At 41.2% G+C, this 24,805-nt stretch overlaps 1 protein-coding gene across 2 annotated transcripts in view; it reads right to left on the bottom strand.

Moving 5' to 3' along the window:
- PCCA (propionyl-CoA carboxylase alpha subunit) overlaps positions 1–24,805 on the bottom strand; it is a 340,260-nt gene that overhangs the window by 305,892 nt on the left and 9,563 nt on the right. For both annotated transcript variants that reach the window (XM_018576625.1, XM_018576624.1), the window contains exons 2-4: positions 21,785–21,862; positions 14,024–14,071; positions 10,479–10,547 (exon numbers count right to left, since the gene is read on the bottom strand). In XM_018576625.1, the coding sequence (XP_018432127.1) occupies positions 10,479–10,547; positions 14,024–14,071; positions 21,785–21,862 (195 nt within the window). The remainder of the gene's footprint in view (positions 1–10,478; positions 10,548–14,023; positions 14,072–21,784; positions 21,863–24,805) is intronic.

Here is a 24,805-nt window from a genome sequence, read left to right as displayed (position 1 = left end):
CCCCCCCCCCCCCCCCCCCCAGAGAAAAGTGTTTAGAAGTCCTGGTAAACGCCTAGCTGAGCGCGGATTTACAGTTCGGGCACCGCCTGAGGACCCACGGCCTCCCCAGGTTGCTTATAGTGAACTGTGGATGGGCTGAATCTGGCCGCCCTGGCGAATGCCTAGCTGAGCGCAGACTGAGTATTCAGACACTGCCCGAGGACCCGCAGCCTCCTTCTCTCCATGTATTTTGTGTTGCATGTGTGCTGTTTGTGTATTATTTGTTGCATGTGTGCTGTGTGTACTGTGTGTGTATTACTGTATGTGTTGCATATGTAATGTGTTGATTATGTGTTGATTATTCGCATCATCGAGAAGCGGTGCTGCGCAGAGCTTTGCGTGCAGTATGCCTAGCAATATCCTCTCCCACGCTCAGCTAGGCGAGATGAAAAATTTAATCTCCAGCCTATCGGTTCACACATATGAATCCAGGTGTCAGGGCACAGGTTCAAGTGTACAGCCAATCGGATTACCTCAGACAAAAGGTGTCTGGTGAGAGGAGTTCTTTCTATGACATACTGTATGTGACATATGCCAGGGATGACAGCTACCGCATGTAGAAAGAATGGATACAGGTACACTTAAACAATTAAATAATCAATATTTCATAATAGTTAATAAAATAACAAATTAGAAATTAATATAATAATTCTTTTTTTTATCCGATCAAAAAAATAAAAAAATCGGCCAACTAATCGATTAGAAGAAGCCCTACATCCAACTATTCTGTTCCTTACCCTTACATATTCTAGATGAGCACACCAGATTGGTGAAGATTGCTGTCCTCCACCCCAGACATTGCTAGTCTGCTACCCTCATTAATTCTCTTTCCTTGCCCACCTTCTATCCCTCTAACCAATTCTCCAGGCCGCTTTCTTTTGCCGTCAGACTCCACTCTCCACTACTCAATGCTCAGATCCACTCTTAACTACCCAATGCTTAGGTCCACTCTCCTCCATCATCTCTGTACAACACTTCTCTCCTCTATCCTGGAAACATCTGCACTCCAATTCCCCCTAACACTACTTTCCTCATGTCTCTGTACACCACTCCTTGGCGCTGTTCTCCTACTATTAGCTCTTCCTGTTCTGTCCCCAAATATCACTCTTCTCCTGTGTTCCTGGTGCACTTTTCCCCAATGGTGTCCATCTCTTTTCCGGTTTACAGGAATCCTAAGCTTACTGGCAGACACTGCTTTTTATCCCCGAGGGTTGAGGTGCGTTTTTCTACAGAAACTTCAGACTTGAAGAAACGTGATGGAAAACGTACCAGATCTGTAAACTACTAAAGAGCAGTGCACTGATTTTTAGTATGAGCAATATAGATCCTACAGTGTTGAGAAGGGGGTGCTTTGTGCAGGCGTGTGGTGAGAGTTCAGCCTACTAGGGAGGTAGTGATAGTGGTGGTGCAAGTGTATTAGGGGAAAATATACACATGGGCACCTTTGAGAGGAGGGGTAGAGTGGTTAGGGGGGTGGTGAGAGCAAGGGTAAGCAAGGATATGCAGTCACAGATGGGGGGTGTCACTTCCTGTAGGAATGTAGTGGTAACAGGGAGCAACATACACAAGTGCAGTTGTATGGAGGTGGTATTGAGTTTGTTAGTGAGAGCAGGGGGTGCAAGTTCGGTAGTAAACGTGGGAGGGGGGGCAAGCAGGTGCATTGTTAAGAGCAGGAGGGTATGGTGGGGGTCTGGTGGTGAGAGAGAGGCTTGCAAGAATGGTGTTGTAGTAAGAGCAGGGAGGCAGTGTGCAAGCACCATGGTGGGAGAAGATGGAGGGCATGCAGTTATTGGTTGAGGGTAAGGTGGGTCACCTCTACAGGTGCCCTAGAGAAAACTGGGGTGGGGGAATGGAAGTGTGGGGTGGGAGCATGCACAGGTGGTGCGAAGATAAAGGGTGGGTTTCGGCACGCTGGTGAGTGTGTGTGCAGGAGGGGAAAGAGGTGCAGCGGGTGCTGAGACAATGGGAATTCAAGGCATGGTGTGTGTGGTAAAATAAAGGGGTGGTATGATGCAGTGGGGCATTTTTTTTTCCAAACCACGGACACTGCTGCATTGTTATCCTAATACCGACACTGGAGTAATTTTCCTACCACTGAAACTGGGGCATTTTTCACACGGACACCATTGCCAGGGCATTTTTCTCTTCCACTGACACTAAGGCATTTTGTCTTCCCACTAACAAGCCGTGCCTCCTCACAATGATTCCCAGGCATTTCCTTCTCCCACTGGCCATTAACTCCAGGGAATTTTTTTCTAGGGACACTGGGGAATATTTTTCTCCTACTGACAGGTATATAATCCTAACCACTGCTCTCTGCAAAATGGGCTGTAAAATACATACTTCTGACCCACCATGCCCCTTTAAACCACATCCAATATTCAGCAATGTGTAGCCATGCTCACTTACCCCTAATGGTGTGTCATTTTACCTTGAACTCGTCTGTCCCTCTTTTTTAAATGCTAAAATTGGGTGGAATGCATACTCACACGTATAAAGTGATGTATATACTGTACTCCCTTGCACTGTATGTCTCTCTACATTAAATTTACTAAATTGTGGGTAGTCTCCCTGTAGGCACCTAGTTTTACACCTCTCCCCCTAATTACATAATTTGACAAAACATAGGAGGTTATAAGGGTTTCTGGAGGGGTGTAAATGACCGTCCAAGAGAGATATGTTAAAAGAAATCTCAAAATGTATTACTATTTAGAGCTGCAGCTAACGATTATTTTCAAAATCGATTAGTTGGCCGATTATTAAGTTCGATTAATCGGTTAATCGGATAAAAATAAAATAAATGGCTCCAGTGATGGACTACTAGTTTGTATTGAGTGTAGTCCATCACAGGAGCAAGCTTGGAGTGGTGGAAGTAAAAAAGAAAACAAAAACGTGGTGTGCTTTATAGTGAAACGAAAAGTGTAAAATTATACAGCAATCAATGCAGAATGGCACCGGCTATACAGGACTGCAAAACCCAGCAATAGTACATTATACAGCACAATGCAGAATACAACCAGCTATAGAGGAATACAACAAATCACAGCAATAGTACATTATAGCTGGCGGTTTTCTGCATTGTGCTGTATAATGTACTATTGCTGGGTTTTGTAGTCCTCTATAGCTAGTGGTATTCGACATTGCACCACTGTATAATGTACTATTGCTGGGATTTGTTGTACTCCTCTATAGCTGGAGGTATTCCGCATTGCGCTGTATAATGTATTATTGCTGGGATTTGTAGTCCTCTATACAGCGCAATGCAGAATACCACCAGCTATAGAGGAGTACAACAAATCCCAGCAATAGTACATTATACATACAGTGTATAATGTATTGCTGGGATTTGTATTCCTATGTATAATATACAGCACAATGTACCATCAGCTATAGAGGAATACAAATCCCAGAAATACATTATAGAGCATCATGTGTGGGAAAGTGCAGGCTTACCTGAGCAGTCTTCCAGCAACTTGCTTCTGAGATCGGGCCTGTCTATCGGCAGCTGTCATCCCCCGACATCTGCTCCTCTTTACTACTTCTCCCCATGTCCCTGTGCCGATTGTGGATGTGGGTGGGTGGTGAACGTGAGGCGGGGAGGAGATGCGGCGTGTGGAGCGTGGATGCGGGCGGGTCTGGCAGCTGCGAACGTGAGGTGGGGAGGAGGTGCAGCGTGTGTGGAGCCGTAAACAGGGCCAACCAATCAGAAGCCGATTAATCGATTATTGAAAAAGTTGACAACTTTTTCAATCATCGATTATAATCGATTATGTCGATTAGTTGTTGCAGCCCTATTACTATTATAAACTTGTATAAATACATACACGATTCAAAACAATCTTGATATATAAAAACAGAACCCTGCAGAGAATGTATTTGTATATTCATTATTTAACCAGCTCTAAAAGTAATTTGGTCCGACATATCATTATGTTGTTCAATATAATCCAGATGTGGTTACATTATTAAATAACAGATGATGTTATCCTAAGCATGGCTTAACTTAATAGGCCCCGACGCGTTTCGCCATAGGCTTCATCAGGGGACCCACTGAGGAGGAATCATGCAGGGTTGATCTACGGTATGAGGGAGAAGTGCCCGGAAAGCCAATTAGGAGCGGGCGGGGGATAGACCCACCGTTAGCTCCACTGCTTCCCTGGTTTGTCACACCTGGGACCCCGGGGTCCTATGGGGAGGGACACACATATGGCATCAAGTCGTCCGGTCACAGTCACCAGGAATAGTTTATTCTCTCAGATCAATATTTGTAGTTCGTATAGTTGCAGCTTTTTATCTGGAGTGAAGAAGCTGGCCTGTAACGTCCCGTGGCAATCCCCGCTATGTCATCGAAATAAAAAATTGTCTTATCAAACTTCAAGCCATGGTGTCATATCTCTCATGAAACCCCGGTAATTCCTCTTGTTGTTTTGTCTATGAAACCCTATGTTCCAGCCTACTTAAGAATATCCTCTGGCCTTTAGTCAGTGGTGTTTTCAGAGAACGTTCTGACAGCACACCATCTATTAAGCTCCTCTAAATCCCACTTCTCTGAATCTCATCTCTGACCAGAAGCATGCTAACCCGAGATAATTTAATTTAAATACATCCAAATTTGCCTTTGGCTTACATCTCTGATTGTGAGCAAAGATTTTTCTACTACGCTCCCCGCCCCTTGAATGTACCTACCTGGATGACCCTCATTCCCTCAAACTGATCTTGAGACATCCAAGTACCCTCATCTTCCCAACTGAACAAACATATACCCAAAAATAGCATGCTGATTTAGGCAAAGAAAAACCCCTTAATGTTGGATAACCATTTGTAGAGCAGTTTATAAATGCTCCCAAAACATCCTGCCAATTTCAATGCTCTCCTTATTGCTTCAAAGTCCATCACTACTCGGCATCCCGGTTGAACGATGGCCAGCAACATCTAACCCTCCTCCTGTGGGTCCAGGATGTCACAGACACAAAAACAAGGCTATTGTGCTTCTCTTTGGATATGTTGGGGCTGAACTTGAGACCCTCAGATTTACTAGATTTACTAAGTTGACAACCACGGATATAACCCTTCCACACTCTATTCAAAACAAATATTTTTTCTTTGCAAACACTTAAAAGTATTTTCTTTCTCCAATGCTTTCTACTTCTACCTTCATCCTGACCATCTCTAGTCTATCCTAAAACTCTATGCTGTCATTTATATCACCAACTCTAAGTAACACATAAGACTACCATTCCAGGATGGACTCACCATGCATCACCAATTGCACAATACCCTTTTGCCTTTAAAGCTTTACTACATCTATATCCCAGCAGTTACCTGGTTGATTCCTGTGTGTAGATTTCCTACAATATATTATAGTACCAGATATTTACATTTGTACCCCTGTGTGTGGGTTTTTTTTTACATCCCCCTTATTACATTATTATCTGTAATATCTAAGTTTGCTCAATAAATATAATGGAAACAGAACATTGATTACACTGAAACAAAATATAAAACTAATGCAACCAATAAAATTACCTAACTTCTCAGTGAGGGTAGAAACATACTGCATGCTAAAAAGGAACCTATACTTCAGCTGCCAGTTAAGTACTCCATCTTAAATTTACCTGATCATTAGTCTTGAATTTGTTCAGCTGTAAGCAGCATACACTAATTGCTTTACCATCACAAAATCATATCTGTCCTCTCCATCTCCCAAGACAGCAGGGTGAAATTATCAGGGGGTAAGCATGATAATATCTTGATAAGTGATGACTCACATCACCTCAGTCAGTCAAGCACAAGTACTTACGCAAGATACCATTACTGAACACCAAGGCAAAGAGTACAATCCCCACCAGGAGCCTGATCTACTGAGCAGCAAGTCAACTGTGCAAAACCATCGGGGTTCGCAAAGAGTTTCACCAAAAAATAATTTCAGTTTATCCACTTGCATCCTTTATTGTTATAAACAAAACATGACAAAATGGCAAGGAGTCATTCTAAATCCTGGTGTTCCTTGATAAGTATAGAAATAAATATAAAGTCTTAGGAAATGGGAAATTCACATATCTTATATGATTTGGTGTTCTTCCTAAAGGTGTTCTCTTACTGTTTATGTCCTTGTTTTGTTCCATTAACATTTCTGTAAGTGTACCAATAATCTTGCATGCGAAGACTTGGACTCAGTGAATTCAGTGCAGTGCCCACACAGTTCTCCAAAGCAGGGTTTGGGCTAGTCATACATGGCTCAAATTTTGGCTGATTCCTACTGAAATTTGAGCCATGGGGGGCCCTGTTCGCACCACCTGATTCAACAAACTTCGATTGAAAAATCAAAAGGAGCTGGGTGGAAAATTGTTGGTCGAACAGTGGCTGTATCAGATGCAGTCACTGTTCAGGTATTCAGGAAGCTATGGGTTGCGGCTGTCTGCATACAAAAGATGGCAGGGAAGATGTCCCCATCCACGCTGTTTAGTATGAATGGTGGAATCAATTAAATTCTCTCATTTAGCCTGTGGGCTGAACAAGAGAAATTGAAGCATGTATATAAACATGTACATGCATAGGGCAGCTATATGCAGAATGACTGTAACAAACACACATCAGGGACAGCAAAAATACTTTAAATTCATTAATATGCTTAAAAGCAATGAACTGTTTAACAGATCACTTTTCACACCACCCTGTTTTTTTTCTTAACAGGATGTTAAAAGTATGTGCAATTGTCTGCTACTCCATTTGGCTCCACATAACCTATTACTATTGTAATGGATATAAATACACACACTGAAACCTATTAATGGCAGCAATCAAAATAATAGCTCAAAAATGCATCTCAGCCCGATAATTAAACTCCAAGGTCCACTAATATAAAAGGTAGCTTGCGCCCTTCATTTGTAAATCTTTAGTATTCACCTTTAGCCCTTTTTGTTACCAAATTGAGTCTGACTGGTGGAACTCGGTTCTTTCCATCTGCACTTATTGCCCTGCACCTTCCAGCAGCTGAATCACTTTCTCAGTAATGCACAAAGGAGTTGTAATAAAGGGAGCAGGGAACAGCATTGGTACACTGCTCCTGGAATGATGCCAGAGTGTGCCTTTTATCTTTTTAAATTACAGAGTACTGACATTTTTTTAGCATCCTGTTGACCTCTTTGTAGCACTCAAACGCAAACTGCTATTTAAGTCAATAATGCTGAACGCATGACCATTTTCAGATCAACAAAAACATAGTAATACCTGTCCCTCACAGTTCAGAAACGTTAAGCAGACTCACAGTACAGCTAACTAAAATGCAAATATCTTACTATCCCCTGCAGTTTGAGGCCTTATAGGGAAAACACTATGTACTATTTTGTTGACAAATCTACCACACTTAGGCCCAGTTTCCAAAAAAAGTATGGCTAGCTGCATCAACACACATTACAAAGATTTCAATGGTGATGCAAGTAGAAACGCACAAAGTACTTCAACTGAAAACGCACCTAAATGCAGATGCAGAAAGTGTTGGAGCCATTTATACTTGAAAGATGCACTCCATGGTCGAGTCGAGTAGAAAGCACTGGGATAATCACATCATCCCCAAAGCCACTAACAATCTAATGTCCCTACAGCATTTATATACAGACACGTGCACTAAGGCCAGGTTCACATAATGTTCCAGACCAGATCTGCAACGCGATGCATGTTGTTTTGCTGCATTTTTACCATGATTTTGCTGCGTTCCGGAGTGGGTTTTTTTTTTGCTTAATATGGGCTTTCAGATGCGCTCCAGTGTATTTGCGTGCGTGTATGTGTTTTCATGCGTTCCACTGCATTCCATACCAGAGAAAATGAGACAAACAGTATTTTTTTTTGTCTGGTCCGAAACTGACTGCACTTGTGTGAACAGAGCCCAGAAATACCATAAGGATACATTGGGATGCTTTTTTTGGTCCGGGAACAAACTGTTCAGGTCTGGACATGGTGTGAACGAGCCCTTAAAAAAGGAGAACTATGAGGTGAGTGATTTCCACTCATCCTCATAGTTAGAGCCGACCTGTGACAAAGAAGCTGTCACACTTCGGCTCTATAGATTGTGAAGTGAGCAGAAACATTAGAAAGGCATCATGGCACACTCACAAAACCAGCATGTAAAACAACATGTCTCACCACTAAGGATAATGACAGAGGTTTGGATACACGTCTTCAGCCGTGGATACAAAAGATGCACCTGTATAACTGGTAACAAATTGTTGAGTGCGTTTGTCGTTTGTTTTGTTTGACCGATTTGGTGCAGCGATGCATGGGGTTTCTCAGCTGCCAATAGGATGTGCGGGATCCCTTGTGTGTTTCTGTACCTTTAAGGAGGTTGGGCGTCCTCCTGACAAACCTGCACCCAATTTGATATCTTCTGCCCCCATGTGCTCCAAGATGGAGACTCTCAGTTTAGAGTTAGGACCGCACTATAAGAGGTGCCTTGGCGCGGCAGTGCGGCTTACACATCCTCGGCTGAAGACGTGTATCCAAACCTCTGTCATTATCCTTAGTGGTGAGACATGTTGTTTTACATGCTGGTTTTGTGAGTGTGCCATGATGCCTTTCTACTGTTTTACTGTTCAAAGCCCATTTCGTGTGCACCTTACTGTATAACTGGTAACAAATTGTTGAGTGCGTTTGTCGTTTGTTTTGTGTGAGCAGAAACATGCCACCGATCCACTCACTTTCCAAAAATCTCCCTGCAGTGAGCAGTGACAGTCAGTCACCTCTCCCCACAGGAATGCCCCCATCCGAGCCTCCAGCGCTGAGTGGAGGAACAAACTGGGCGGGGGGGGAGACGGGTTTTGCCACTAGATAGGCAGAGCCAGCTGTCACTCATGCAGCTGGGTGGATCTCGACAGTGTTGTTGGGATCCGTCCCGGCTGTGGCGTTCTCAGTATATCGCGGGCAATAGCCCTCGATATACTGAGCTTTGGGTCATGGGAGTAGGTTAGTATATGTCCTCCTGTGACCCTAAAGAGAACTATGGGAAAAAACACTTATCCAATGGTTCTCTTTTAAGCCTGTCAATCTATCAGTAAGTTTTTGTTTTTTGTGGTGAGACTAGAACACCCCAAGGAAACCTAGAGTACCGAGTACTGAGAACTTTAAAACCTAGAATAGCAGCTCTGCAATTTCATATCCCCCAAACACAAAGTCTTATTGTATTAAATGTTAGACAGGATGACTCCTGATTTTAAACCATATTTATCTTTTTGTCTTTCCCAAAATTGTTTACTATGAAAGAAACAGTTAGATACAGTTATTATATGCTATATATAAATATGTGTATACCAATTGTATCAGCTCCATTTTTGACTTGAATATGGATTGCAGGTCAATAAGGTACACATATTATTACTTATCATCTGCTGATTACAGTTCAAGTAAATTTACGTTACAACCCCATGGGAGGTTTTCAGTCTTTTATAGTTCATTACATTCCCTGGCTATAGAAGCCCTGCTGAGTTAAAAATGCCAAATAAAATTACATCTCATTCAATGGTTTATGCTATACCTTCTATTGTTCGAATCCAATTAGTGTTAACCTACTTTTCACTTATCATAAACTTTATACTGATCCTGTAAAAACATCTGAACACAAAACAACACATATACAATATAAAGTGACAGAATGTGTTAATTGCACAAAGCACTACAGCGCTAATAAATTTTCAATTAAAAAAAATAAATCAAAACCAGCTGGAACAATATATGCATAAATAAAGTTCCCCCAAAGACATAGGAAAAAAACTCTATTACATCATATAAAATGTGTTGAGTAAAGAAGACGGAATGAAAATAAGCACAAGAAAAGCCAGGAAGAAAAAAAAAAAAAAATGTTCATTATACAGATAGCATTGTGGGGCTCTACGTACTAAGGCCGCTCTTGGACAGGGGCTCCGATCAGGTCCGCCTGTCAGTTTTTTAAGCAAATCTGATCAGAAGCCCAATGTAAATCTATGGGCAGTAGGATCTAAACAGATGTTGGTTAATTTACATCTGATTACCCCCATACTGTGTCCAGGTCCAGAAAACAAAATGGAAAAAAAGATGCATTTTGGTGGACCCGATTGTGTCGGATTGGGGGTATTCTGACGTAAACGGACATCTCTGCTTACACCTAACTCCCCACAGACTTAACATGGATCTGGCAAGTTCTGTTTCTTCTGGACGGTGACATACGTTCCATACTGGTTCTATCAGCAGTTCTTCTGCTGACCGGAACTGCTGGCACCCATGAGAAAGGGGCCTTAGCGTGTATTAAACAGATGCAAACAGAAGTTCAGCTTTTCCAGTAGTCACAAGCATCTCAATACAATAAACATGCTGTATCATTCCCAAGGAAAACATAGGAAAAATAAATCTGAAGCAGACTGTAGAGTGGGTAGTGGTTCAGAGTTCCCCAAAACATTCAAATAAAAACTCACCGCGGCCGAATCTACATCACTGTGTACCGAGACAGTCTTTATACCCATCTTCCTGCATGTCTTGATGACCTGGTTTTACACAAATTGATTTCATTAGTACAGATCACACATAAATTGATTCAAAGTACACTCTAGTCAAGAATTTAGCACAAAAATACTGTACATGCAAGAAGCACAACCTACATCTTCATGGATTTTGTGTTCATTATGGTATTGCTTTAGTATTGTTCACGTATACCACGCCATGCTGTTCAAAATCATCCTATTCCAGTCCTTAGAGCACCAAATCCTGAGTCTGCACTTCTATAAACTAAAGCCGGGTATACATACTTTAAAATTCGGTCAGTTCCCTCAATCAGCTGATGGAAGGAGCATGTCGGAAAATTGGCAGCCAAACAGAGTTAGCAGCCAACGAGCTGCCAGCTCTGTTGGGATATTGTGACAGTGGCTGGCTGCCGCTGTCAGAATACAAAGGAAACAGCAGGAGATTCCTTGATCAACACTCGTAAGCGCTGATGGAGGAATATGTTCTATTTTCTTTGTTCAGTCGGCAGGTTGAACGAAGAAAACAGATGTATACAAGACTTAAAAGGAGAACTATGAGGTGAGTGCTTTTCACTCACCTCATAGTTCTAGCCGACCTGTGACAATGAGACTGTCACAGGTCGGCTCAGTAGATCGGTGAGCGAACACATACCGGGTTCGTTTGCCTCTTGATCCTGTCACGGCTCTCTGCCGTGACAGGGGGAGGGGCTGGATTCCCCTCTCCCCGCTCCGATCTGCCAGCGCTGACTGGCGGAACGGACGGGGGAGGGGGCAGGTACAGCTGGCTCTGCCTCTAGATAGGCAGAGCCAGCTGTCACTCACGCAGCTGGGCGGATCCCGTCATCTACGTCGGGATCCGCTCCGGCTGTGGTGTCTCAGTATACCGCGAGCTGTAGCTCACGGTATACTGAGCTTAGGGTAACGGGAGGACGCTAGTTTGTGTCCTCCCGTTACCCTAAGGAGAACTATGAGGAAAAACACTGACCCCATAGTTCTCCTTTAAGGTTTCCCAATTTAAGTTATCTGCCTGTGCTGCAGAATGTCATTCTGATTATATGAAATCAATAATAATTTCTTTAGAAAACAGTGCCGATCTGTATGTAGCATGGGACTGGGCCATCAACATTCCTGTAAGCTTCAGTTTCTGAAGACTGCTGCTGGCAATTTCCCATGAGAGCAGCGTTCAGTGGCACAGGAAGAGAGAGAGAGAGACAGAGAAGTAGATGCATTTTTCTTTATAGGGGACTCTTTCATTAACACTTTATTTTCTTTAAGGGCTAAGCATTAAGGAGAACAATGGGGTGAGTGAATTACACTCATCCCCATAGTTAGAGCCAACGTGTGACAATGAAACTATCACACATTGGCTCAATAGATCGGGAAGTGAGCAAACACACACTGCCTCTCACTCACTTCTCGACCATCTCCCTGCAGAGAGTGGTAACTGTCAGTCGCAGGTCTCTGCAGGGATTCCCACCTCCCCCACCTCCCCTCTCATATCCTCCAGCGCTGACTAGAAGGACAGACCAGGGAGTTAGCTCTGCCTCTAGAGCCCGCTGTCAATCAGCCAGTGGGGTGGATCTCAACAGTATTGGATCATAACACTAAGTTTGAGTAGCATTAAAGCTCGGCACTGCCACATCCTCACTTAGGTTCCTGCAGAAGCCTATCATTTTACTATCACCTGAGGATTCTATGTCAAAAAGAGAGGTGGTTACTGATCTACCCCCTCCAGCTGGCATTCCATCCTCATGTTTCTTCTCTTTGATAAATGCTTTCCTGATTCTCTCACTTGAAAGATAGGGGGAAGGGAAGGAGTGAGGGGGAAGGAAAGAGAAATAAAATGTATGTATGTATGTATGTATGTATGTATGTATGTATGTATGTATGTATGTATGTATGTATGCATGCACGCACACACACATGTACACACACATGTACACACACACGTACACACACACACACACACACACACAATCATATCCTCTAAAGACATATACCTATGGGGTTATACTTTGATATTTTCAAGATATAATTTGAAATGTTTTATATTATATCATTGACTTGTAAACCTTCTCTAATGCTTAATCTATGTTCTATGTTATTGAAAATATAAAACTTAAATAAAGCTCAGCACTGCCTGATCACTTGTCAACTGCTTCATTAAATTAGAGTTGAGCTGCGTTGATGAGCACAGATCAACACAGACTCAGCACCATGTTACTGCAGGACACCACTGTAGTGAACAGAAGTGGATGAAATGTTGTTTTGTGCCATTTTAATAAAATGAACCAACAAGAAACTACAAATGCAAACTGTGACCTGCATTGCAACAATGCAAAACACATGGCCCCTATGCAACGGACACCAGCCCGCACCCACTTGCGTGTGCATGCTGGTGTGAATAAGCCTCTACACTAGTTGGTTCTCATTTCTTCTAGGAAACGATCTGATCTTTGTTAGGCTCACCATTTGTTCAATGAAAATAAGAAATATGTAATATTTCATGTTTACCTCACAAAAAGAAGAACTTATTTTGTCATTAGGCACAGCAAACAATAAATATTTAAATTATAAAAAGAATTGTGTATGCATTTAAATGCTAGTGGGGCCATATATTTTAAGTAAATTGATCTCTGGTATAATGCACAAGAGTGTTTTTTGTTTTGTTCTTTTTTACTTATTACAAGATCACTTTGAACCATGATGCTCACCCACTAAAGGCCTGCTGTTCCCTCTTGCCAGCTACTTCAAGGCTTCAAAACATCTATTTGTTGCCGACACATGAACTGACAGCCATAAGCAAGCTCTAATGTTTTTGCCACAACTGTGGTCACCTGTTAGGTATACTGCAGTAGCACAAACTCTAGCTGTCCACCTGCTGACGGTTTTCCAGTATAAAAGGTGCCCATACACGTTACAATACTCGTTCGGGGAAAAAATGCGATCCATTTTTCATACAATAAAATCGTCCAGTTGATGGGAAGTGAACGATCACAATTACTGTACAATTAGCCGAATTTGGTTAAACGGGCAGACTAGAAAACATTAGTCGAAACAGATGAAAGAAACGAGGGATTAGTAGCGTTTTCAGAGTTAAAAAAAAAAAAAAAAAAAATCGCAACATGAACACTGCATGTGCACAAACGAAAATCTATTCTGTATATCGACGAAATTCGGCCACTTAGTATTGCCGACAAACAATTATCAAAATCTACATTGGTCTGTGCATGATGGGGTATTTGTGCGGAAATTGAACAAGGGTGCGATGACGGAACAAACGAAAATGATTGATAATTGTAAGGTGTATGGGCACCTTTAATAGGAGCTAAATTTTCCTGCATTTCATAGATGAGAAAATATATTTTAATCCCATGAGCAGAAGGTCAGCATTTTCATAATATGTTTCCATATGTATACAATGGGATTTTTTTTTTCAAATTTAAAAAAGCCATTAGCTACGGCATATTAAGTTGTCATAATACTCTACAGATACATACCCGGCAAGCAATCTCTCCTCTGTTAGCAATTAAAACTTTGTCAAATGTCTGAAAGAAAAGATCATATTTTAAATCAGTAACAATAAAAAATTACATATGCTGTATGTCACATCAAACAAGTAAAAATCAAAATAAAACACACACACACACACACACACACATTTTATTTATTATATGGGCACCATCTATAAAACAGCGTTTACCAGAAAACCCAAGTATTTTAAAAGGTGCTTGTGATCAGTCTAAAACAAAATATGAAAGCCTTTATACAACAGTATAGCTTAATTACCTTTTAATTTTAAATGGCAGTCAGCCATAATGTTCCAGATAGGTGGAAAATTAACATTGTCCATTTTGGCAACAATTACAACAGTATTCCGTATATAGAAAAGACTTCCTAGAATTTACCTCTAATCCTGTAACTTCCTCACTGCTTTTCTCAGAAGTCTTTACTAGGCCTAAAGTTACATTAGAGACATCCCTCCACTAGGAGCTTTATTTTGGTAAAACACTTGTAAACAGCACTATACAACATATAGGAGGAGGGTACTTATTTCAACCCTGGAAATGATCATTGTGATTATACAGATAAACCATCCCAATTATTACCTTTGGAGCTGCAACAACTATTCGATTTAGACAATTTAAAAATTGACGATGGAAAACGTTGTCAACGTTTTTCCATTGTCGATTAGTCGGCTATCAATTAGATAGCCTGTTCGCGGCTCCGCAGTCACACACAAGCCCTACGGTGCGCAAGCCACACCCGCCGCACACCGGACACTGCTTGTTGACTGTGGAGAAGACAAGGCTACGGAGACTGGAATCTGACCCAAAGAGCTGACAGTTTAGAATATATTCAAATAACATGAAGAAAAAGATACTATTAAAAAAAGAAAAGTGTATTAGCGGAATGTTTTCAGTCCCTGCTCTTATCAGTGTTCCTTCCCTGATGGAATAAAGAGCAACTCCACTCAAAGCTCATGTTTCATTCTCTCATTTCATTGTCTCATGGGATCGGTTAGTGAGATCCTAGAATGAGGGTTCCCATCATCCCTGTGCTGAGTTCCTGGGTCTGTACACCTGTTCTGCCCATTATGAGGGTTCCCACCATCCCTGTGCTGAGTACCCAGGTCTGTACACCTGCTGTGCCCATTATGAGGGGTTCCCACCACCCCTGAGCTGAGTTCCAAGGTCTGTACACCTGCTGTGCCCATTATGAGGGGTTCCCACCACCCCTAAGCTGAGTTCCCAGGTCTGTACACCTGCTATGCCTATTAAGAGGAGCTCCCACCATCACTGTGCTGAGTTCACAAGTCTGTACACCTGTTGTGCCCAGTATGAGGGGCTTCCACCATCCCTGTGCTGAGTTCCCGAGTCTGTACACCTGTTGTGCCCATTATGAGGGTTCCCACCATCCCTGTGCTGAGTACCCGGGTCTGTACACCTGCTGTGCCCATTATGAGGGGTTCCCACCATCCCTGTGCTGAGTTCCCAGGTCTGTACACCTGCTGTGCCCATTATGAGGGGTCCCCACCATCCCTGTGCTGAGTTCCCGGGTCTGTACGGCTGCTGTGCCCATTATGAGGGGCTCCCACTATCCCTGTGCTGAGTTCCCGGGTCTGTACACCTGCTGTGCCCATTATGAGGGGTCCCCACCATCCCTGTGCTGAGTTCCCGGGTCTGTACGGCTGCTGTGCCCATTATGAGGGGCTCCCACCATCCCTGAGCTGAGTTCCCAGGTCTGTAGGCCTGCTGCGCTTATTATGAGGGGCTCCCACCATCACTGTGCTGAGTTCCCGGGTCTGTACACCAGCTATGCCCATTATGAGGGGCCCCCACCATCCATGCTGGATTTTCCTTTTAGGTTATATTATGGAAATGTGCCCTGTGGTCGGCAGGAGCGCCTGAAAATGGCAGGTATACCATCCAGCACCATCACTGATGATCATGGATTACCTTCAGGTAAACATCACTTTAAAATATGACTTTAGAGTATGGAATTTAACTCTGTATAATGTATTATTGCTGGGATTTGTTGTTCTTCTATAGCTGGTGGTATTCTGCATTGTGCTGCTGTATAAACAATGTATTATTGCTGGGATTTGTTGTTCCTTTATAGCTGCAGGCATTTTTTTTATTTTTTACTATTTTTATCCGATTAATCGAACGTAATAATCGGCTAACTAATCGATTTTGAAAATAATTGTTAGCTGCAGCATTAATTCCCTTCATAAAGCGAATTGGCAAAGGTTAGCCATAGCACTGCTTTCTGTTGGTTAAAGTAAATGTAAACCTTAACTGAACAACATTTAAATATCTAAAGCTATATGTGTTATAAACAACTCCCATTTTTAAGTAAATTACTTGTTTTCATTTTTATTTTTTAACCCTTTGTTGCATCTGCATGGCAGGTATGTGCCTGTATACTTTCTGCTATAATGTATCCAACTTCAAAAAGTTAGGCGGTATGTGATTGGGTTTACATTGGGGGTTGGGAGGTATAGCATTATGTTTCATTGGGGGTTGGGAGGTATGGGATTTGGTTTACGTTGGTAGTTGTAAGGTACAAGATTGGGTTTACATTGGGAGTTGGGTCACATATGATTGGGTTTACATATATTTTAAAACTAAATGACAGGAAAGCATCATAAAATGTTGAAACTATCCTTCTCCAAGCAACTTTTATCATACAATTCAATGTTTGCAAGAGTGTTGTAATATTTTAGCAATATAAAAATGTGAGCATCTCCCTACATTTCAATATGCAAACACATTAAGGTAACTTAGTCTTCCAATGCTTTCCTGGATCATTTTTACATGCTCCACAAGAGAATACAGCACAAAAAAGGTTGGACTTGCATTCTCTTTAGGCTTTGTGTTGGGTGACTTGGTTAAGACCAGACGACTTGTATAAAATATTTTTTCATAAATAAATATTAGTTACACAATGACTGCATAACACTAAGTTTGAGTAGCATATCCAACAAGCTCAGCACTGCCTGATCACTTGTCAACTGCTTCATTAAACTACAGTTGAGCTGGGTTGGTCAGCACAGATCAACACAGACTCAGCACCATGTTACTGCACGTCACCGCTGTAGTGCTTAGAAGTGAATGAAAGGTTATTTTGTAGCATGTTAATAATAAAAGGAAACAACCAGACACTAAAAATGCAAACTGCTCCCTGCATTGTAACAATGCAAAACACTGCCCCACAGAAAGTTATGAGGCATTGGGTTTACATTGGGGGTTGGGAGGTATGGCATTGGGTTTCATTGGAGGCTGGGAGGTATGGGACTTGGTTTACGTTGGTAGTGGTAAGGTACAAGATTGGGTTTACATTGTGGTTGAGAGGTATGGCATTGGGTTTCATTGGGAGGTTGGGAGGTATGGGACTTGGTTTACGTTGGTAGTTGTAAGCTACAAGATTGGGTTTACATTGGGAGTTGGGTCACTCATGATTGGGTTTACATATATTTTAAAAGTAAGTGCCAGGAAAGTATCATAAAAATGTTGAAACTATCCTTCACCAGGCAACTTTTATAATAAAATTCAATGTTTACAAGAGTGTTGTAATATTTTAGCAATATAAAAATGTAAGCATCTCCCTACATTTCAATACGCAAACACATTAAGGTAACCAAGTCTTCCAATGTCTTACTGGATCATTTTTAAATACTCCACAAGAGAATACAGCACAAAAAAGGCATAGTAACCAGTTGAACCTTCAAAGAAACTTCACTTCTAAAAAGGGTCTGAGCTTGGGTGTTGTTAGGAAACGGCTTGGCTCATATTAAGCTCCCAACTAATGTTTCCCCCTTCTTAACAGCCTTTGAAAGATATCTTTAAACCAGACTTCCTGTAGCAGCAGAAACTTGCATAGATTGTTATTGTATTTTAATACTTTTGACACTATACAAACACAGATCTAAGTAGCTGAACATGAAACGAAGGGACAACACTAGGAAAGGAAATATTTGTTCCAATTCTGCAAATAAATGTGAATAGAATGCATTATTATGTGTTCTGAAGGAACTTAAACACCAGCATTATGCTTTCACAGCTCTACATTCCACATACAAAATGCTAATGTGTTTCTTCTGATCATAATGAAATTTAAGTTTTCTAAAATGATTTAAAAAGAAAAAAAAAGTGTTCCACAACTGATAATTATAATATTTAGGTTGAATACTGAAGGTAGGAAATAGGACAACGTTCACTGCAAAAATACTTTTAAGATTTCAGCAATGGAAAATGTTACAATGAAATGAAAAACCAAATCAAAGCACCAAGGAAGATGGCCAACTGTGCCATTTCATGTAGAAACTAAACTCTCCACTTTAGTCTTCAACAACCATACATAAATAGACAGTTATTTTATAATTACATTCCGAGCCTAACTTCTGGTTTTTGGGGTTCTTGTTTTACAGATTTGATACTATAGTGTAGAAAGGAAAAATAAACAATGTAATTGGTATTAACTATATTGTTTTATATACCAGTACAACAAAGCAGAACATTGATTTACTGATCTCACATTTAACAGATAACTATGAGGTGAGTGTTTTTCACTCAACCTCATAGTTCGAGCCAACGTGTGATAATTAAACTGTCAAAACGTCAGCTCAATAGATCGGGAAGTGAGCGAACGCATACCGTCGCTCGCTCACTTCTCGATCGCGTCCCTGCAGAGAGCCGTGACTGTCACTCACGGCTCCCTGCAGGGATTCCCCCCTCCCCTGTCCGATCCTCCAGTGCTGACTGGCGGAACGGACGGGGGAAGGGGGGGGTACAGCTGGCCCTGCCTCTAGATAGGCAGAGCCAGCTGTCACTCACGCAGCTGGGTGGATCTCGACAGTAATGTCGGGATCCGTCCCGGCTGCGGCGGTCTCAGTATACCGCCAGCTGTAGCTCACGATATACTGAGCTTTAGGTCACGGGAGGATGCTAGTTTATGTCCTCTTGTGACCCTTAGGAGAACTATGGGGAAAAACACTTACCCCATAGTTCTCCTTTAAAAAAAACTATTTATAATAGCTAGATAACAAATACTATGTAAGAGTTTTAAAAATGTGTGTGCTCAAGCATTACAATGTCTGACTTGACTCCAGCACAGCGTCACTGCAACATAGACAAAGCTTTGGGCATTCTGTCTTTCTACTTTTAATCCCTCATTTTGCAGATTGAAAACTGACAGTAATATATCCCTAAGGACATGAGGATGTTTATGTTATCGGTATAGGTCTATTCTGCAAAAGTCTCTATGGAAATAGAAAGTGAAGTCCAATATTTACATATAGGCCAGCTTGATTGATATGGAATTCAGGAAGAAAGAGGATGTACAGAACGTAGTTGGCATCCATCATTCAGAAAATGTGTGGATACGGTGCGGGATGTTTCCCACAAGGCACTAATTCAACTCCTCCAGGAAAGACCAGGCCTATGGAACATCTCCTGCAAGCAATACAGTAGTTGTTCCAGGCTGCAACCCCAAACTGGAAAGCTGGGAGGCAGAAGAAGCATGGTAAGTGCAGTTTGCCAGATTGCTCATTATGTGGTCATTTTTCTTTGGGTTTTTTTTTTTTCTTTGCATTCTTTAAGACAAAAAGGAAAAATTATTTTGAAGCACAACTTGCAAAAGTAGAAACAGTTATACACTTCTTTTGCTCTTTATTGTTATATATTAAAGGAGAACTATGAGATGAGTGCTTATCACTCACCTCATAGTTCTAGCCGACCTGTGACAATGAGACTGTCACAGGTCGGCTCAGTAGATCGGGAGGTGAGCGAACACATACCAGCGTTCGCTCACCTCTCGATCCTGTCACGGCTCTCTGCCATGACAGGGGAGGGGCTGGATTCCGCCCTCCCCGCTCCGATCCGCCAGCGCTGACTACAGCTCGCGGTATACTGAGCTTAGGGTGACGGGAGGACGCTAGTTTGTGTCCTCCCGTTACCCTAAGGAGAACTATGGGGAAAAGCCTTAACCCCATAGTTCTCCTTTAAGGAAAAGAACCTAAAAATGCTAAATTTGACAAAAACATGAACAACTGGGACATAAACAAAAAGAACACCCTAGATCTATTTAAAAGCTAAAATTGCTTAGAACAACCTTAACCACCATTAAATAGTTTGCATTGTATTGCTACTCCTACACTGAAAAATGTAAGTGCTTGTTTTTGTCTAGGGGTCCCAAATTGAAAAAAATCCTGGAGTTCTTCTTTAATCTAATATCAGCATTTCAGCTGTTGCGAGCAGCCCTGCATGTTCCATACTTTTCTCGGATTCCTTGTACACGCTGTATTCTGGAGCTGACATTTTATTACTTGAGCGGACTTCCTCATTGAATTGACCCTTACTGGTTCTGATATCGTGTACAGACAGATAGAAAAATGGGTAGGGCGGAAAGAAAAAAAAGGGATTGTAACCATCACAAGCAGCAAATGAAGAAAAAATAAATAAAAATCAGGGAAATTTTAATCAGCCCAGCACTTTGGGAGACATATCAGCAACACAGCGGATATTACACAAAAAAATATCAAGACATAAAAGTGATGGGAAAGTAACTGGACAGTACAGGGTTTACGATTAGTTTATACTTTTTTTTGGGGGGAGGGGCTTCAAATGTGCACTTGAGGCTTCTGATTTTGGAGTCAATAGACAGCTCTGGTGCTTCATTAATGGCTTAAAGACAATCATTATAGGTTGTAATAATAAGGGCACCAGGAGACCCAGTTAAAATAGTCATAATCAACAGTTTCTCTTCGAAACTTGCCACTCTGTCCTGCTTGGCCAATCAGTTTTAGGTCTACAAACACATGGATAGTTTTATGTGCCAAAAGATACACTGCCTGGGCAAAATAAAAAAAAAAGTCACACATATTTTGGGGGACCGCTTTTGCTTTGATCATGGGATGCATTTGCAATGTCATACTTTTTTGTTGTGATGATGGGAGAGTCAGACCACTGCATGAAGTTTACCCAAGTATATCCCAAAGATTCTCAATGGGGTTAAGGTCTGGACTCCGTGGTGACCAATCCATGTATGAAAATTGTGTCTCATGCTCCCTCAACCACTCATACAATTTGAGCCTGATGAATCCTGGCATTGTCATCTTGGAATATGCCTATTCCATCAGGGAAGAAAAAGAAATCCATTGACTGAAAAAACTAACTGCATTTGTGGGCACATAACGTTGTTGAACCTAGACCTGACTAACTGAAGCAACCCCAGAGCTTAACAAAAGGTGGTGACTTTTTTGGCCAGGCAGTGAATATTGCTTAATAAGTGTCGCAGCCTGAGTAAACAATTACTGAGGAAAATGAAAATACTAGTTTGTGGCCATCATGCTGGTGCAATAGTTTCACTACTTTCTGACTTGGAGCAAGTATACAGATAGAACTTCTGACTTCACCATGACTTTACTTACTGCATTTTTGTTCCAGGTCAGTGCCTCAAAAAATACTTAACTGCAGAGTTTAGTGTCACTTTAATATTTTAAAAGAATTTTGGGGGAGGAACTGGAATAGTCTGTTTAGCTTTTACTTTTGGGGTGACAGGCTTCCTTATGTGTTGTCCTTGTAACAAAGTTTCATACCAACAGCACATAGCCATCAATTCTCTTTCATTCATACTTAGTCATTCTCCTGCATGCTAAAGGATACCCTTTGGTGCAGAAATGCAGTCCCAAAGTTTACACAGTATATAAAACATTGTATCAACAAATAAGATAAGTATTAAACACAATAATTGCTGACCTTTTCATCTGTACTGTATGCCGTTGAATACTGGACATGTGATGCAAACCAACAACATTTTGCCCACGATGCAGAATGCTGGGAAAAAATAATAATTCAGAATTAGAATATTAGATACAAGCTTTTCCTGCAATAGATGCTTGATGTATTATTAAAGCAAGCCTGTTGCTACAGGGGGAAAAAAGAAAAGGATTAAACTACGACCACCCTGAAGAAAAAAGAGACTTAAACAGTTCTCTTGAAGAGCTATGGGTGCCACCCATATCCTACACTTGGTGTGCTAAATACCTGGTACCTGCTAAGGCACTATTCTGCTGGCCACTACATAACTACAGGACACAGTAGTAACACATTGGTAGTTAAGAGGAACCTCATTTTATAAGGTGCTGATTTTTCTTTTTATTGTAGCAACAAGGTAATTTTAAATAACTGATCTTAAAAGGGAATGTAGTGTCAAGTAGTTTCTGCTATGCAGTCTTTTTAGCCAATCAACATTGTATATACACAGCATAAATAAACATATATAAAAACAATAGCTTATTAGGTTCGCTGATCCAGCGGCCAAAAAGTTCCATTTTTTTTTCATCGCTCCACAGACCAGAATCCCAAAACTTCTGTAGCCCATTTATATTATTTCGAGCATATTGGAGGCAACATTTCTTGTGCTTTTGGGTCAGTGGTGGTATGCGTCTTGGAGTTCTGTCATGGAAACCTTCTGCGTTTAGTACGTGTCGTACTGTGCAAATTGAAACCTCAGTGCCTCTTGCCACCAAGTCTTGCTGCAGATCTTTTGCAGTCACTTGAGGGTTTTTCTCAAACTGCCTTCTCAGAAATCTAATTTGTGTTCTTGTGAGATTCTACGGTATTCAGGGGGGTGCAAAAATGTTTAGACTGCAGAAGTAATTAAAAGTTGCATTTTCAGTTGCAATTGGGGAAACCACTTGAAACATTGATTATGTTGGCCTACACTCACTGGCCCCTTTATTAGGTACACCTGTTCAATTGCTTGGTAACACAAATTGCTAATCAGCCAATCACATGGCAGCAACTCAATGCATTTAGGCATCTAGATGCGGCAAAGACGCTTGCTGGAGTTCAAACCAAGCATCAGAATGGGGAAGAAAGGTGATTTAAGTGACTTTGAACATGGAATGGTTGTTGGTGCCAGACTGGTCTGAGTATTTCAAAAACTGCTGATCTACTGAAATTTTCACACACAACCATCTCTCGGGTTTACAGAGAATGGTCCAAAAAGAGAAAATATCCAATGAGCGGCAGTTGTGTGGGCAAAAATGCCTTGTTGATGTCAGAGGTCAGAGGCGAATGGGCAGACTGGTTCAAGATGATAGAAAGGTAACAGTAAGGCTACAATTTGCAGAGGCTCACCAAAATTGGACAATAGAAGATCGGAAAAACATTGCCTGGTCTGATGAGTCTCAATTTCAGCTGTGACAGTCAGATGGTCGGGTCAGAACTTGGCATAAACAACATGAAAGCATGGATCCATCCTGCCTTGTATCAATGGTTCAGGCTGGTGGTGGTGATGTAATGGTGTGGGGGATACTTTCTTGGCACACTTTGGGTCCGTGATGCTATCATGTCAATATGGACCAAAAATGTTTCCCAACACCTTGCTGAATGTATGCCACGAAGAATTAAGGCAATTCTGAAGGCAAAAGGGGGTCCAACCCGGTACTATCAAGGTGTACCTAATAAAGAGGCCGGTGAGTGTATTACAATTGCTTTTGTTGGATTTGTTCATTGTAAACAACTGAAAGTTTTTACATGTTGCCAATAAACTTGATTTGCAGTGGGAATAGAATAATTTTGATTAAAACTGTACATCACAATCTGCCACCAATACAGTTGTGCCTGCTATTTTAATTACTTCTTGTAACAGTGAATGCTGCCCCTACATTCAAATGAGCATTTTGTGAAGTCTATAGTTATTTCTCTACAGCTAGCACAACGATTTAATGACTGCCAACAATGTGAAAGTTCATATTTCCATTTGTTGATGGACAAGGCATATTTATCTTATGTCACTGTAGAAATTGGCAGAGTCCCTATTAAAAATAGAGTTAAAAAAGACAGATATCAGCGCTGTGATGAGAGCGTATACTTCACAGACATGGTTTAGACTGATATTACCACAGGAAAAAAAGATACAGGTAAATAAGATCAAATTGTGTCTAAAGAACACATATTAAAATATTAGGAACAACAGCGTCACTCTATTAAAAAGGCGAAGGACCCATATTCAAGATGAAACATAAAACATGGTCACATCCCCAACCCCCCACCAACCTGAATTGCAGGGGGTTTTTTTCCCCTGAGGACTCCTTTCACAATTTAATGTTGGCACAGCTCTGAATGGCTATGCCCACACAGCCGAGTCATCTATTCACAGCTTCTTTGATAGGATCTGTGAATAGAGAAACCACAGGTCTGGTCTGCCACTATGGCACAAGGATCGGGAGTTCTTAACTGATCGTGATTGAAATACTACACAGGCTCAAATGCACAAAAATATCAATAAAGTGCACTATTTTTTACTAGGGCTGTCACTGATTAAAATTTTTGTGTTCGATTAATCGAAATTCTTAATCGTTTAATTTCGATTAATTATAACGCACATACAGATCCAACTACATTGGCCTATACACATACAGCACAGCAATGAAATAATAACATGAACTAGGATCACATTAATCCAGCACGTTATTGATCTCATGTGCCCCACTCAATATGGCCGCCGCTTGAGTGGGGCAACTCAGAATAATAACGTGCTGGATTAGTGTGATCCTAGTTCATTTTATTACTTCATTGCTGTGCTGTATGTGTACAGGCCAATGCCTTGGCTAGTGCTCGTGCAGAAAGTTAAAAAAAATTAATAGATCAAAACAAATGTAATCGATTAAAAAGATTAAAGATTAATCGAGAAATTAATCGTTAATTTGCACAGCCCTATTTTTTACTTATTATAATAATAATAATAATAATAATAATAATAATAATAAT

Source organism: Nanorana parkeri, unplaced genomic scaffold (genome assembly GCF_000935625.1).
Source record: "Nanorana parkeri isolate BGI_ZX_2015 unplaced genomic scaffold, ASM93562v1 scaffold71, whole genome shotgun sequence".
NCBI classification, from domain to species: Eukaryota; Metazoa; Chordata; class Amphibia; order Anura; family Dicroglossidae; genus Nanorana; species Nanorana parkeri.
Note: the sequence above shows the minus strand (reverse complement) of the source record. Positions and strands in the feature narration are given on the sequence as shown.